The 16,748-nt window shown below is 36.3% G+C and overlaps 1 protein-coding gene across 9 annotated transcripts in view; it reads left to right on the top strand.

Moving 5' to 3' along the window:
- Nucleotides 1-16,748, top strand: part of ZNF438 (zinc finger protein 438) — a 57,776-nt gene that overhangs the window by 26,661 nt on the left and 14,367 nt on the right. For 6 of the 9 annotated variants that reach the window (XM_037382974.1, XM_037382973.1, XM_037382982.1 and 3 more), the window contains 2 exons: nt 6,591-6,814; nt 8,100-8,156. In XM_037382974.1, coding sequence (XP_037238871.1) covers nt 8,129-8,156 — 28 coding nt within the window. In that variant the 5' untranslated portion in view covers nt 6,591-6,814; nt 8,100-8,128. Of the gene's footprint in view, nt 1-6,590; nt 6,815-8,099; nt 8,157-12,195; nt 12,580-16,748 lie in introns of those variants that run through there. The other 3 variants (XM_037382978.1, XM_037382981.1, XM_037382979.1) reach the window with 2 other exon arrangements.

A 16,748-nucleotide genomic window follows, 5' to 3' on the forward strand; every position in this document is an offset into this window, starting at 1 on the left:
AAAAATATAAAAAAAAAATATACGAAGATAAAAAAAATAGTAATTTACATTAACATATACAATACTATATTGGCCTACATCATTTATTGCTTGATCGGGCAGTTGAAGGTTTCCCTTCCCGCTTTGTCCTTTATGCCATGTAATAGTAAGTTCCTTTTATTTATTTATTCATTCATTTATTTTTCTGTTCTTGAATGCTTGTTTTGCTTGAGTCTGTTAATAAGACACATTGAAGTAACTTTTTTAAAATGCAGTATGTTTTTTGTATGAGGGATTTTGCTGTACAAACATTATAGATGTCAGAATGTAGCTTTCTGACTGAAAGCAGACTTCTAAAGACAAATTCTTACAGAAACAACTGTAGATGATGCTCACTTTACTTATTTAGCACCATGGCAAAATTTAGTATTACACCCAAGTTTGCAGCTGTGAAGTCAGAAATAATTCCATTATTTGAGTCAGTATTGCAAAGGCAATTCCCTTTGTGAAGTTTGGAGTGATTTTTCTTTTTGTCTTCTTGCTTTTTGTTTATGTTGACTAGCTTTCTTCTAAGTCCAATGTTAACAACATGCCCAGACTTTATGAAACTAATAAAACCCCTGTACAGAATCCTTCCTGAATGACACGGTAAGTTTTATCTGAGGGATTCAGATTAATGTCCAAATAACCCAAAATACCATAGTCAAAATAGAAGAAGTGATTAAGCGGGATTGATTGTTTTTTATTTAGTCGTTACGTAATGTAAGGGTCAGCTATGATTCTGAGAAGACTTTAGTGCCACATGTCAAACTTAAGTCAGTCAGATTGTGCAAGTAAGTGTGTCATACTCTTGTCTTAATCCTTAAATCATTAATGGAATTTCTGGGGCTGTGTTACCTGAGACATTCAAATACATTTGATTGTGTGAGTTCTGAGGTATTAAATATCTCAAAAATATGTTAGGACTACCACATTAAGAACATAGAACACTTGCTTTCCTTTCAGCATTGCAGTCCTGGCTGGTTATTTCTGTAGTCTAAACTGATAATTAACAGAATGCTAAAACTTCATTTTCACCGGAAAATTGTCATTACGCTACCAGTAATAGCTTATTCCTCAAATGTCAAAGTTGAGGAAGATGGAAAAAAAGCAAGTAATGTACAAGGAAGGGTTTTTTTGAGTACCTTTTTAGCTAAATCTGTAGTGTGGTAAGAACATTGCAGCAGGAATTGCTGGAACCATCTGTCCCATGTACATGGACCCAATGTTTCCGTGATTTTTCAGGCTATCCTTTGTTGTCAAGTGGTAAATATAATTTGATTTTTGAAAGGCATTTGTTGAGGTTGGAGGGTTTCAAGATGCATGTGGACAAAGCCGTAAGTCCAGTGTTGACCCTGCTTTAAGCCGGGAAGTTGGATGGCATGACCTAGCACAGTCCCTGCCAACGTGAATGATTATGGGAATAGCTGCGTACACAATTGCAGATGTTTCTCTGATGCTATGAGGTTTTAATATAACTGCAATGAAATCTCTCTTTAGTATTTGTGATATTATTTATCTGGAAAGAAAGCTAATGTACTGCAGCAGATACATAATGAAAGATAAATAATGTGTTCTGTCCTTATTAGACAAAAGCGGTCATTAATTATGAACAACAGCAAAATAAAAAAGTCTCACAATTTAATCAGGCATTGCAAACTAAAAATCATAATGGTGTACTGCAGTTCCACTATGAATGACATTACATATTGCTAACAGATTTGTAGGATGTATAGATTCTGTCTTATAAAACTGCATTGTTGAGAAACGTGGCAAAACTTCTGAGCAGCCTGGATCCTGGCAATAAATTAATGCTTAGTTTAGGACCAGGATAACATGGCAGGTGAGGTGGAACAGGAATAGAAGGAATTACACAGTTTGAATTTTGAAATAAATTTTAGAGTAGTCATTGCCAAGTAAGAGTTTTAGATGTTTCTTTTTCTGGGGTTTTGTAAAAATACTGAATGAATTTGAATTTAAATTGTAAGAACTATTAACAACATAGATTTCATGTAGTGTCTTATAAAAATTAAATGAGTAGTTTGTATTTTCCAGAATTATTGTTTCCAGCTGCCCTTAAAATCCAGAAAAAAATGTAGCAATTTGTACTGGTTCATCATTTCACAGTTACTTTCACAATGGTAAGATCCAAGACTGTATTTTAAAATCCGAAGCTTTGACCTTTTAATACAGAATAATAGCAAAAATGTCTAATACAGATGTGGAACTTATACAGGACTCCAATTTGTGGAATTCAAAACAGTACTACTGAGAAGGTATTTACTAAGGAAAACAAAATGACAATCTGTCATTTCAAATTTGAAATTTGGAAAAAAAAAGATGGGTTTTTTTGGCATTCTACGAATTGTCTAATATTAGGTATAGTAGCAACCGTGCTGTTCCTTGCTCTTCTTTTTTTAGTTCTTCAGAATGGAGTTGTTTTCTCAAATGGAAAATAGTTGGGATTATTTACAGTTGTAAAAACTGCTCAACTACAATTTAATACATTGTTGTAAAAACTGCTCAACTACAATTTAATACATTGTTGTAAAAACTGCTCAACTACAATTTAATACATTTAGACTTTGTAAAATGAAGAATCCATATTGCTCCTTAACCTTCTCTTCTCCCAGGTGTACTTTGGAGAACCTTAGCTTTTATAAATTTTTTTGCAGGTCCTTGAATTTGCTCTCTTGGAGATACTTAGAGTTGTAAAACGAGAAGTACTGAGACTGTATGCTGGGTTATGTGCAATAGTAGAAAATGTGTGGAACATCCTCATTTCTTGCAGTGTGCGCGCTAGTCTTTTTTCATAGAATTGAAAAACCTTAGAAGTTAATATCAAAAGATTTATCTCCTCATGAAAAGCAATCACTTTTCATTTGCTTTTAATTTCAAGTCAAACTTGAAGTTGCCCTGTGTTGTTTCATAAATAAGCTTTCATTATCAGCAACATGTTACTGAAAGTAGCATAGAACCTGTCGTGTAGGCACAGTTCCACTCTGACAGATGGGCATAGTGCGGGCATGCCAGCCAACCATTCTATACATCACCTAACAGAGTATGAGGGGAAGAATTTTTGTCCAGGATTGCCACTGTGGCATTCAGTGCATGTAAGGCTTGAAGTTCAGGAAATGCACTTGGACTGGTCCATCTCATAGGATGACCAAAAATTTAAAAATAGCCTGGGTTTTAGGTTCTGCTGGGTTTGTACTGGGAAAAGTGACCAGCTGCAATGAGGCTTCTATTTCTTTTTGGCTGTGTGCTGAAGTCACCTAATGGGCTCAGCCAAAAAAATTCTGCCATGGTCACACGCTTCTCCCTGCTTAATTACCTAAGTGTGGAAGCATAAGCAGTATGCAGTTTTTAATGTAAGAAAGCTGTTGTTTGTGACTATGTGCATTTTTCTGGATATAGAATAGGAGGATGAGGATCTGCTGATGTAAGATGGAATCCTAGTGTGAAAATATTATTTAAAACAGAAAACCCTGAGTAAGAATAAATCAGACTTTTGAGACTAAAGATTTGGATGGTGAAATGCAGATATTTTTTTTGCAGGTTTTTAGAAATGCAAATCGGCTATTGCTTGGTCATTGGGGTTTGGGGTTTTGCAGGGTTTTTTATTTTTTAAACAAATTGGCTTAATGCCTTGTGCTTGATTTTATAAAGTAGCCAAGCACTGCAGGCTTTTGGCAAATATACTTGCTTGAACAAATGCTTTTGTGTGTTACACTAGTCTGTCTTTGTCACTTTTACCTTCCTCAGTATTTTTGCATAGCTGCAATGTTTCAATCTTGTGTTTCAAGTCTGTCTCAGCCTTTAAATACCAATGGGTTTTGCGAACTTTACTGGAAGTTATGCTGATATGATTCATTCATGTTTTTTGGGAAACTTGGTTTCATTTGAAATGTTTCTACATTTTGGGAAATGTTTGCATGGCACTGTCATTTACAAGATGGCACAGTATGTGAAAGAACAGGTGTGAAAAATTAAGTCAATAAAATTGCTTTTGAAATATAAATGGATGTTCATGGGCTTCTGTCAGAAGAACGTCTTTTCAAAACTTTTTCTTTTTAGCTGAATGTTTTCCTTTTGAAATGAAATGATGTAATAATATTTGACTAACACTTCTCTGCATGCTTAGTTTTAGACCAAAATTCATAATTAAGCTTAATATGAAATACTAAGATTTGATTTAATGCTTTCTTCCAGTACCTGAACTAATGTCCACTACATTATAAGGTGCAGTTGCCATTGAGAAGCCTTCTTCTTTTAACAAAAGTACCAAAAATAAATTCAGTTAGGGTCGTAGTGGTTTAGTTTAATACTGTTATGATAATAAGTACTATAATTACTTTCAGATAGTTCTTTCCCAGAGGATGCGATTTTTAGTTTTGATGTCTGCTTAAAGCATGAGAATGACAGTAAAATTAATGTCATAACCTTTACAGCCTGTTTGTCATTTATTGTGTAGTATCCTAAAGGATTTTGTGTAACATCTGAAATAAATGTCTTAGTATGGACAAGCATCAAATTAGGTTAATTGGGTTCACCTGATATTCAGATTCAGTCTGTCTATCAGGACACCAATTTCATATAAAAGTCCTATGGGTATCTTTCTGTGAAAATTGCTTTTGAATTATTACATGTATGTGCTGTGCTTCATTCTGTTGTTTAAGACCAATTTGCAGTGTATTCTTTTTCCAGTTTATTTGATAGTTTTTCTTCTAGTTGGAAATCATTTATCTTTTCATTTTGTGGCAGCATAAGGAGAAGTACAGGCATGATAGGGATTATTTTGTGGCATTAAGATAAATTTCACTTTTTAATTTTGTCTACTTTGCTTGAAATTCTTGTAATAGACCCCATCTTTGAGCTTTCAGCAGCAGACTTCAAGAGAACTGTTTTGAGTTCTGGAGTACTGTGCCTTGAATGATTTTATTTATTGTCCTGTGGTAGAGAACTGAGCAAGACAGATTTTAAGATTATATAGAATTTTAGAAGTTGTATCATTGGGAAGGCTCTTTGGAGAAAGAATTATGATAATGCCAGATAGAAATAGTCAGTATCATCTTCTGTATTTGGAAGGAACCAGTATTGGGCTCAAATATAACCAAAGAAGACTGTAAGAATGTTTGCCTTCTTCAGTGCTCAATAAAAACAAAGGGACATCCTGAATTATTAGTGGTGTCCGACCTAAAATTTGTTCTGGATATGAGAATTTAGCTAATAATTTCTAAGGTTGGCTCTTTTTTGAACATGAACGTGGCTTTTTATGGGAAGTAGTCATGACAAGCCAGATTTATAGTCAAATGAAAAAAAAAATATAATTCCGCTGAGAACAGGTATAGTTAACTTTATAGATGTTACATCCTTCAACTTCTGTACTGTGCCTTGATTCACAATTTCAGAACTTTTTGATAAGGCTGCACTTTGTTTAGGACATGCATCGAATGTATGTAGATATTAAGTATCTGCTAATCTTGTTAGAGCATAGCTGAAAGATGTCAGAAATGAGAAAGGAACACCAATAGTTGTACTTCTAGTGAAGTTGTGGTGGGACTGGTCCTAAGAATAGACAGTGGTCAAAAAGACAGTATCATTGTTGATAATTTCGAAAACAGTGCAAAATGTAGACAGGACAAAGTTACGTGGTTTGCTTTGTGTTTGTATTCAAAGAAAACATGCTTTAATACAGTCATACATATTAATGATGGATAGAAGAATCTGAAGGGGTGATAAGAAGAATCTTGCGCTGACTTCAAAGTCTTGAGCTGTTCAGTTTCCAAAAGGGAAGGTTACTTGATTAAATATCTGCAAAAATAAAGGATGGTGAAAGGTTCTTTGGTGTAACAACAATAAAAAAAAATAATTAATGAATGGCTAGAAGATAAAAAGTTAATTTGAGAAATTACAAATGACACTTTTTTTTTTATTAGTTAACAATAGCAGATCAATATACTAGCCTGTCAAATAAGTACTGTATTTTCTAGATCAAGACCATTATCTTACTGTATTTAGGGTTGAATTCAAACCAGAAATACCTCTGCAGAATGTTTGGATTTATATGGTCCAGTTTTCTGTCCTAGTGTTGGGGTTTGTGAATGCTCAGAGGAAGATGTAGAGCTTGTATTTCCACATGATATTTTAAGAATTATTGATCTGTATCCTGAAGTCTGGTTTACTTGCTATAATTCTAAGAAGAATTAGTAACTGTAAGTGAGGCACCCTCTGAAATGATCTAATGCTCCCTACAACTGGGAGGGATCATTAAAATCTGTAAGTGACTTCTGAATATTTAATTTTGAGAATTTTCATTTGAACACCATTTCTTACATTGTTTTTACAAGAATACTCATTGCTGTAACTACTTCAGTATGTTTTCAAGTGTTGGATATTCTAAAGTGGAAAAAAATTTCTGAGTTTGATCCTGTAAAAATACCTTGTTGAGCAATATGGCCTTAAAGAAGGATGCTTTGCACTGTGGGTGACAAGTTGAAAATCCATGCTGATTCCTAGAAGTGTTTTGCAATTCCAAAATTACATCAATGTGATCTGTTCTCTTCTTGTAGGTTACGAGGGAGTTTTCTATATGTCACCACAACATGAAACTACATGTAGATGAGCCGACATATGTTTGTATCCTGGGTCTGAGGGATCAGAGGTTGACTGCTTAAGTACCACGGACAGAGGCTCTTTGAGGCAGCCTGGGATCTGCTGATACCATCGGCAAGCCTCTGCCAGGAGGTGCTGTGACATACGTCTTATTACCTATGGCTCAGCATAGAAGATACAGGTACCAAAAAGCCTCACCTGTCTGCTGTGTGAGAGGTCTCCTCACAGCAGCCACACTCAATTTCCTTTTATGCTTTGGTGTTCAACTTCCTGGAAGTGGGATTGGTTTTGGCTCTTTTGTACTTTACTGCTGCCCATAGAACCATCTCCTTCTTGGAAGATCACCGTTGCTTTTTGAGAGTCATTTGCATGATAGTAAAGAAACATGTTCAAGACTTACTTTTGTGTTTGGCAGTTGCATCAGAATTTGCCCTAACTATTTTTACGTTTGTCCAAAACCAATCCTTTAGTGCTTCATGTGCTCAGAAGGGGGCTCTTGAGTGCATGTCTGGAATATTCTTTGTGTAAGATTCTACTGGCTGTTAAGTTGGCCAGGAAAGTAAGTAAACTCCAGCTGGCTCTGCTCATGGGAAATGTTATTGATAGCACTGGTATGAAAGCCTAGATCCAAGTAAACCCCCAAGTAGTTGGAGTCCCATCTGTGTCAGTCAGTGGACTCTTCTGTTACCTTCCCAAAGCCTCCAACTGCATCAGGAGAATGATAGTTCTATACCCAGTGTGACTTCTAACATGTCAGTGGTGGTCAGCCAAATGAAGTAATTATGCATCCATTCCAAAAGCTAAACCATTTTATGATAAACAAAATCTAAGTGGATAATAACACAATTTTGTATTGTCATTGTCATATTATACTGTGTCTTTCTTACTTGACTGTTGAATTGTGTTTTACCAAAGCTTGAGCAACACACTCTGACTGCACTGGAAAGAAATGGCCAGCTTTTAAGTTACTGAGTAGCCACTTGATGTAATGCCATTTTATGTCAAAGATTATGCATCAGATTTTGTGATAAATACCACTGTTAAATTCAGGAGAGGTGGCAGTGTAATATTTGCTTCACAAATGCAATCGAGTATCTTCATTGTAGCATCCATGGAAGATTCTGATTGTCAGTCAGTTATATAGGATCCATACAGTCACATTTTTGAAAGAAAGTGATTCCTTAACCCCAAATATTGTCATATTGGAATTCATGACATGTCCTTTTTTCTGGCTTTAACAGGGGGTTTCAATTACAAAAAGCCTCAGTTAGTTGTGTGATCCAGAGAAAGGCTTGGTTTAAAAATCTGGTGGTATTTTTGCATGAGGTATGGGCATACTGGGATCCATTCTGAAATATAATTTGGGAAAACTATTGCTGCTATTCTGTTTTTATTTATTTATTTATTTATATTTAGTTTCTGAAAAGCTATCAGAACTTCTAAATATCTGTATTTCTTCTTCCCAGGAACATCATTCTAACTACTAAAAGGCATAATGCAGAATCCTTTAACTTTTTCTGCAGGTATAGTATACTTTCTATACTTTTTTTGAGAAATAAGATACTTGTGAATCAAAACATGGAAGAAATTTCATCATCATTAATAAATCACTGTATAAATTGTCTACTATTCTACTCTAATATGGTTTTTAAAAAAAAGCCATTATACTGTCGCATTTATCACTTTAAACAATCGCAATAGCTAAAATTATTTTCTTAAGACATTGCTAATTACTGTTACCATCTATAGTTGAAACTTGAAATGTATAAATTTGCTTCTTGTTTGATTCAGCAGAATGAAGTGTTAAGGGCTTATTACTATATTTTAGTCCTCATATAATTGAAAATCGTTGTCATATTTGACCCTCATATAACTTGGGGTCAAATCTAATTGCAAGTTAAGACTACAAGACTAGCACAAACAATAAAATAAGTATATTTCTAAATATAAACTTAGATTTTTAGATTTTAAGTGCCTTTTCTCCAGCATTTATATCCTTACACTAACATTTTTTAACTCTGTTCTTCTATGTTTTCTCTCTTCAAAAGTATTCTTTTGTTGATTTAGTTTTCAGTAGGGTTAGTGTCTTGAATTTTCCCCACCATTATTAGTAAGGATATTTGGACTGCAACTATGTATTCCCAAGCCTCTAAATCTGTAGCCATAACTTTAATTTCCTTTCCCTTTTGATCTGTGTCACAATGCTAATGTTTAAATAGGATTTTTTAACTTGAATGTCATTTTTAATGATACTTCTTAGATGTGAGTGAATGGTTGATGGATATGACATAAGCTGTAATGGACCTTTCAGAACCATTGCAGGTTGTCAGTTAAGTTTCCATTGTCAGTACTTATGTTAATTAAGGAAAGCACTATATATTACTTAACTTGAAGCCTTGAGCTTTTACTGTCATGTAAGTTTATACTTTACCTGTTTTGTGAAGACTGAGTATTTTTATGGTACTGTAATAAATCTGAGGAAGCTATTCCAGAAGGATGTCATGCAAATTGATCTTAGTTGATGAGTTCTGGGTCTAATGGGACTATTCTTTCAAGGGAGACAGTACTTACTGTTGTGTAAAGCTATCCACCTTGCAGTGTGCTCTACGTCCATAAGCTTATGACTGAAATACTTAAATTGAGGCTTTTAAGCCTTTAAATACGAGTTTTCCTTTAAATAGGAATTTGACCACTGTTACAGTCAAGTGGAATGTGTTATCTTTACATTAACACCATTTCTGAATAATAAGAGGAGAATATAGACTGTGAAGCTGTTTGCAAAATTAAAACTGATGAATCATTTGCTTTGAGGTTTTTTAAAGACTTTTTTTTTTTTCCTAAACAAAAATCCATTCCAGTCAGTAGTATCCTGTTAATCAGCTTGCACCCAGAGTGAATTTTAAGTGACATCCATGCTGTAAACTTTGGAAGGGAGGGTTCATGTTAGAAATCATAACCAGATTGTGACAAGGAGCTATAGTAGAGTGAAATCGTGGTATTCTACAAATATACTAGTCTCAGTATATATATTTATTCATTTGCTATCACTCTTTTTTTGTCCTCATATCAGGTGTCACTTTAAATGTGTTATGGCATTTGGAAAATATTGAGGCTATTAGCAATTTATAATGATTTATGTACAACTATGACATTTGTACATTTCTTACAAATATAAGGATTGAAAATAAATGGTATTGGAAGTAGAACCTATCCATCAGTTCCATTCACTATAGCATTTTTGTCAGTCTTTCTATACTTTGAAAGTGCTTGTTATTTTTCAGTGAAGTATGGAAGTAATGGTTAGTGCAAGTTGAGTGACAGCATAAACCCTTCACTGCTGCCATTTGTCATGTCATAGCATGTATTTTCTGTTCTGTAATTTGAGACTTACTCCTTCAGGGCATCTATATTGTTATCAATTTAAAATATTTTATGAGAAAGGTGATTATCATTTGTATAACGAGCAATTGTTGCTCTGTGTTCAGATGTACTTTTCTGAATAATGTGAAATATTTAATTACTGAGATCACAATTTTTTCCTAGAATTATGAAATTATCATGGAAGAATCATGTTCTGTCACTCATACTCAAGCTAATATTCGCTGTTAAGCAAGTGCTGGGTTTTTTTATGGTGCTCCATAATGACATAAAACACCAGCATGCCTTAAGGAATTGAAATACCTTTGGCACTGTCAGATTTCTAAAACATTTTTGTTAAGATGACTCTAACATGAAATAATTGCGTACCTTATACAATTATTGTGCAAAATAAAAGGCTGTGCTAGTTTATTTAGGAATTTATTTCATACTTTTTTTATCTTTTTAAAATATACAGTGGAAAAATATATCACAGGCTGAAATCATAGTTTTGCTCCTTGAGTATATTTATTCTCATTTTTTAAAAAATCATACAGTTCTTTAAAAACTCATTGTATAGTTTAGTACATTTTGTATCCATGTTAGTACCGGTCATTTGGTGCTGGGAGATCTCAAACTTCAATTAGCCATGTAAATGTGTTCCTTAGCATCAACTCTCACTTTGCTGGAACCCCTGCTGCCTTTATATCATTAACATAAATGCAGGTGCAAATAGCATTTATGTACTTTGATAGAAAGCAGTTGGAGACATTTCACTGTGGGACATGACACTTTCAGATTGTGTACATCTGTTCAAATAACGTATCCAAGCCAGTGACATGAATGCAAGGATAAAAACATCTGCCCCTGAGACCATTTGCCATACGGCAGATGCTTACATCTTTATTTATGCAGATGGTTTGTGTGATGAGCTGAGCAATGATGAAGGTGAGAAAGTTTGACAAAGATTTCAGGGTATTGCTTGGGATGGGAAAATATGTTTGTAACAGCGCTTCATTTTCAGATGTCTGCCAAAAGAAGAACATCTGTTATAAATACTGATGTTTTTAGTAATATGGATGTGTTATTTGGGGCATTAACTAGATCAACACAAAATCAGTAAAGGATTAAAAAACCACCCCCACTCTTGCACAAAAATTGTACTGCAGCTATATAAAAGATACTAAATAGTTTAATAGAAGTAATTACTTTTAACAGAAAGCTAAGGCTCAGCTGCTTTGCTTGAAGATGTTCTCAAGCTTATACAAAACATTTAATTGACTGTGAAGTTTGCAAAGGTATTTTCATATCTGAACGTGAAGCCGTTCAGAGGTTGCATGCAGCGCTGTGAAAGATTTCATGACTTAGGGGATTTTTCAACAGAGGCCGTCTCCAGCGTTGCAGAATTAAGAGACAGATCGTTTAGCCTTTTTGTTGTTTGAAAATTACTGTAGGGTAATTGACGTGAGTCACAGATGTCAGCTGAGCTGGCACGTCAAGGAAGGACCAGACCGTGCCCCGGCGCGGCCGTCCCCGCCTCGGCGAGGCTGCCCGGCTCCGGCGCGGCCAGAGGCAGCGGTGACGGGCGCCCGACTCCCCCTGCTGGACTCCGCGCCAAGGGGCTCTTTGTCTGCCAGCACGCGCCAGAAACACGTGAATTTAATTAGAGACGTACTGATATTTCAGCACACGGCAAGTTAGGGGTATCATCTATGGCCTGCATTCCTGTTGAGCACATTCCTGTTTTCATTCCCTCCTATGCTGGCACCCATTAGAAGTGTTTGCTGATAGATCATTTATCAGCCGTGTATTCAGTCAGTTCCCTTACAGCACATCCAGGACCTTCTTTTGAGAACCGGTGCTACCTTTTAACAATAAGTGGCTAGCGCAGCCAAGCTTAGCAATACCAATAAGCATTGCAAATAATTGTAATTATGCACAGGGGGAGGAAAAACATTTAGATACTGTAATTTAAATTGTTTTCTGCTACATCCTACTGCTAGAAAGGCCTAGGTATGTTCAGATTCAGCAGTAGGTGATAATTTTATATGTTCTGAAAGCTAATGTCTTCCTAGCCAGGACCATAGTCTTTGTGAAGATGTTTTAGTTTTCTTATGCTACACAGGGCTGTGTCTGTCTTTGAAAAAATGCACGTATCTATTTGAAGTACTGTGGAGATCCTCTAATCTTTACTTTTGTTTTAAGCTGTAGTGGAATTGTCTACAGGTGACGAAGTTTTGCATATCTCAGCCAGAGCTGCAGAGTCCTTTTTTGAAGAAATTTGGGTCATGAAGAAGGAAAAGGTGGAACAGCTTGAGCAAAAAAAAACCCGGGATAGAGGTTCCCCATTCAAAAGTTGGATCACTTAGGTCATTTTCAAGAGAAATGAGCTGTTTAAAAAATCCCTCAGAAAATACTCTCGCAACTATCATCTAAATCCAATAATGTGTTCTGTATTCTGGCTCTCTCTTTCTTTGGGGAATGATACACCCTGTGTATAGTTCATACTGGAAGACTCAAAATAGGCCAGGCCAAGATTGACCGTCTTCTGATCCTCTGCTCATCTTCAGTGAGGGAGTACTTTCCAAGGTTTGTACTACAGAAGTCACCATACAGATGTTTTCAATGCCTCAAGTAAAATATACTTGCTTTATTGAGCCAAAGTGGTGAATTATTTCTTTGTTTTCTGTTGTATACAGGCTCTCTTCAGAAAGAAAGTGCTCTAATTTTCACCAAAAAGAAATGATACTCTAGAAAACAGAATAACAGTTTTTCTCTTCTGTTGTGCTCTCTACTTGCACATCAGTGTTTACAAAAAATAAATTTTCGGACTAAGAGGCATAATTCCCTTACTGCAGTCAGACATACGTGTTTTCTCTCCCATGGAGGGAAGGGAAGAGGGTTGACTCTCAGTGAAACAAAGATAGCTTCTGTTCTCAGCTTGTTTGAAAGGGGGGCAAGAATCTAGTTAGAAAATGCTTATGATATATTCATAAAATGGTTCTACTTGACCTATTTGTGCTGCATAGTTTCTGAAGAATTCTGCCTTCGTTTTTGTAGCAGACTTGGTCATTATTGTTTCCTGTACTTAAGGAAAAAATAAGTCTATTAATTACCACTTACATTAGGCATATCAAGATTTTGTCCAGGTTAATGTGATCTTGATAGACCTTTTAAAAAGGACTTTATATAGACATAGACTTTACAGTGAATGAATTTACTGTTCAGGTCCGTATCCTTCTTGAAGCTCACTAAAATAAATATCAGCTGGCAGTTCTCCCAGAGAAGAATTTTTAAAAATGCAATTGCAATCTTTTCTTTTGAATCTTCTGTTTATCCCCACCTTCTAAAGTGCCTAATTTGTATTTGCAATGCCATTGAAGGTTTATGAATTATGAGTTTGTGACCAGTGGTTCCGTCACCTCCCTTCAGCTATTTTCTGAACAATTAGTTCCCCCAAGTGGCTGAGTCACTGAGGCCTTGCTTTGCAAATCTCCAGGGATGGTGTCCTCTAGGGAACAGAATGACTGGGCAAAACCTATGGAAATAGAACACTGGATTTGCAGTGATACCGAAATAATTTCCATTCTACTCAACTGAGTCCTGTTGGAGCAGCATGGTTTCTAGATAATGCCCACTTGAAGTTCAACATGGTTGATTGCTGAAACTAATAGAGGCATATAGAAGCTGAAAGAGAGTCTTTGATGATCTATCTAACCGTCTCTCTCAGACCTGAGTTCAGTGCTCAGAGAGAAAAGAACCAATGTTTTAATCTTTAATAGTGATTTGTGTGGTTGCAGAGGCCAGGCACTATCTCAAGCCCATAGATTTATCAGCATAAACCTTATTCCTAAGTTCTCTTACTGCCATAGTGGGGAAAAATCTGAGATTTCTTCAGCTGTAAAGGTGGACAGAGTTATTAGTGATTACAGATGCTTTATGTCTAGTTCTGTTTATGTCAGTTTTCATTTCTTGATCTGAAAATATTTTCATCTGCTTAAAACTTATTATGTTAACCTTAATATGAAATGAGTAGCTTACAACTTGAAAGACTGTGCCTTCAAAAAAACCGAAATCTTTTAGTTCATAAACACTGCATGAGAGGTGTTAAGAGAACACTTGGATGTGCTAATAGATGTATTTTATATTCATTGCAAAAGAGTGTTTAAAAATCTCTTACATATGTATATTTTGACTGTAAGGTAAGACTTCCAAGACTTTCTTCCTTTATACAGTAGCACAGAAGTGGCTGTTTTTATAGGAGGTTGTGTTAAGCCTTGCATTGCCCACATGCTATATAAGATGTTGCTTTTTGAATATTGATTTACCCACATGTAGCTAGTACATTTGATATTACAATTCAAAAAAGTTACCTCAAAGCTGTTGGCCACTTGTTATTCCCTATAGGAATAGTATTTAATGCATATTTTAAAAGTTACTTCTGTTGGGACAGTACAGAGATATGTGAAATCTAAATGTGTGATAATTGCAAAATGATGTCTTAGATTGTTATTGTTGCTAATGCTGATACTATGCTATTTAGATGCCTTGATTTCTTGATGTGTTAACTTTTGTTTAACAGGTCTGCTTTTGCATGGGTGTTGTTTTATGTTAGACTTTTTAAGATACTGGAGCCAAGATGCTGGTGAGATTGTGTTGTCAGAAAGAAGCCTTAATTGCAGAAAGAAACCTTAAATAGAATCATAAAGTCATAGAATAGTGTGGGTTGGAAGGGACCTTTATAGGTCATCTAGTCCAGCCCTTCTGCAATGAGCAGGGACAGCTTCAAGTAGATGAGGATGCTCAAAGCCCCATCCAATCTGACCTGGAATGTTTCCAGGGATGGGATGGGATGGGGCATTAACCACCCCTCTGGGCAACCTGGTCCAGTGTTTCACCACCCTCATCATAAAAAAATTCTTCCTTATGTCTAGTCTGAATCTAACCTCTTTTAGTTTAAAACCATTAACCCTTGTCCTGTCACCACAGGGTCTATTAAAAATTCTGTCCCCTTCAGTCTTATAAGCCCCCTCTAATTATTGAAAGGCTGCAGTAGGGTCTTCCCAGAGCCTTCTCTTCTGCAGGCTGAACAGCTCCGACTCTCTCAGCCTTCCCTCGTAGGGGAGGTGCTGCACCCCTCTGATCATTTTTGTGGCCCTCCTCTGGACCCGCTCCAACAGGTCCATGTCTTCCCTGTGCTGAGGACTCCAGAGCTGGACGCAGCACTCCAGGTGGGGTCTCACCACCATGGAGTAGAGGGGCAGAATCATCTCCCTCAGCCTGCTGGCCACACTTCTTTTGATGCAGCCCAAGATACGGTTGGGTTTCTGGGCTGCAAGCACACATTGCTGGCCTATGTCCAGCTTTTCATCTACCAGTACCCCCAAGTCCTTCTCCTCAAAGCTGCTCGCAATCCCTTCATCCCCCAGCCTGTATTGGTATCAGGGGTTGCCCCCACCCAGGTGCAGGACCTTGCACTTGGCTTTGTTGAACCTCATGAGGTTCACATGGGTCCACTCCTCAAGGTTGTCCAGGTCCCTCTAAATGGTAACCTGTCCCTCAGGCATGGCAGCTGCACCACTCAGCTTGGTGTTGCCTGCCAACTTGCTGAGGGTGCACTCGATCCCACTGTCTGTGACATTGGTGAAGATACTAACCAGTGCTGGTCTCAATGTGGACCCCTGAGGGACACTGCTTGTCACTGACCTCCCATCTGAAAACTGAGCCACTGATAACTACCTTCTGGATGCAGCCATCTAACCAATTCCACATAGTCCACCTATGAAATCCATATCCCTCCAATTTAGAGAGAAGAATGTTGTAGGAGGCCATGTCAAAGGCTTTACAGAAGTCCAGAGAGATGATAGCACGATAATGAAGCGACTCCTATGTGTACTTTCAGAAAACAGAGGAAGCAATCTTGGAAATTGGGAATCCTGAGTTACCCAACAGTAGAGATGATTAATACTTTTTCTCCATTCTTTCTTTTTTATTGCACAATTATATTAGGTACTCATTTTATGAAAAGTAGGTCTGTATAAACTTCAGGATTTATCAATATGTGATTGATAGTGCAATTTGGATGTGTGGGGGGAAAAAAAGACTGAATTAGACAGGAAACTGAAGAACTTCCCTGAATATGAACCATGTATCCATGATCTTGGATTACAAGTTGCTATTAAGTTATTATTATTACAAGTTATTATTAAGCTATCTCTCCAAAATAACTGTTTATGTCAAAAATAGTTTTAATTTATTTTCACACTGAAAAACATTGCTAGGGATTTTAAGGTTGAATGTCTGCTTTAATGGGAGTCCAGTTAATGTCAATAAAAACATTTTTATTGTGTAGCTTTGTTGTTGTAATGCTCTCTTCTGCTAAGAGTCTTTTGGAGACTATTTAAGGAATCCAGGAAGCATCTTACTGCTCACAGAATTTCTTGAAATGCGTTATATTCCTAATCCCTTAAGATAATGAACTTGCACAGACTTCCAAGCAAAGAACTTTCTAAATGATAAAAAGCTTAGTGCACAACTAGCAAAACCCCATTGATGCTCAAATCAGAATTAATTATATATAGCTTTAAAAAGATCTAATATTCCCTTTTAGAATTCCAACAAACTGTTTTTACCTTCCTCCTGTGGTATACCAGAACATCTTTTCTAAGCATATTTGTATGTTCTGTATTTTAGTGCTTGTGTGAATGATGTACTGTGATTTTCCAGTCCTGCATTAGAATGCTTTGTTATATTGTTTA

Source organism: Falco rusticolus, chromosome 4, assembly GCF_015220075.1.
Source record: "Falco rusticolus isolate bFalRus1 chromosome 4, bFalRus1.pri, whole genome shotgun sequence".
Taxonomy (NCBI): domain Eukaryota; kingdom Metazoa; phylum Chordata; class Aves; order Falconiformes; family Falconidae; genus Falco; species Falco rusticolus.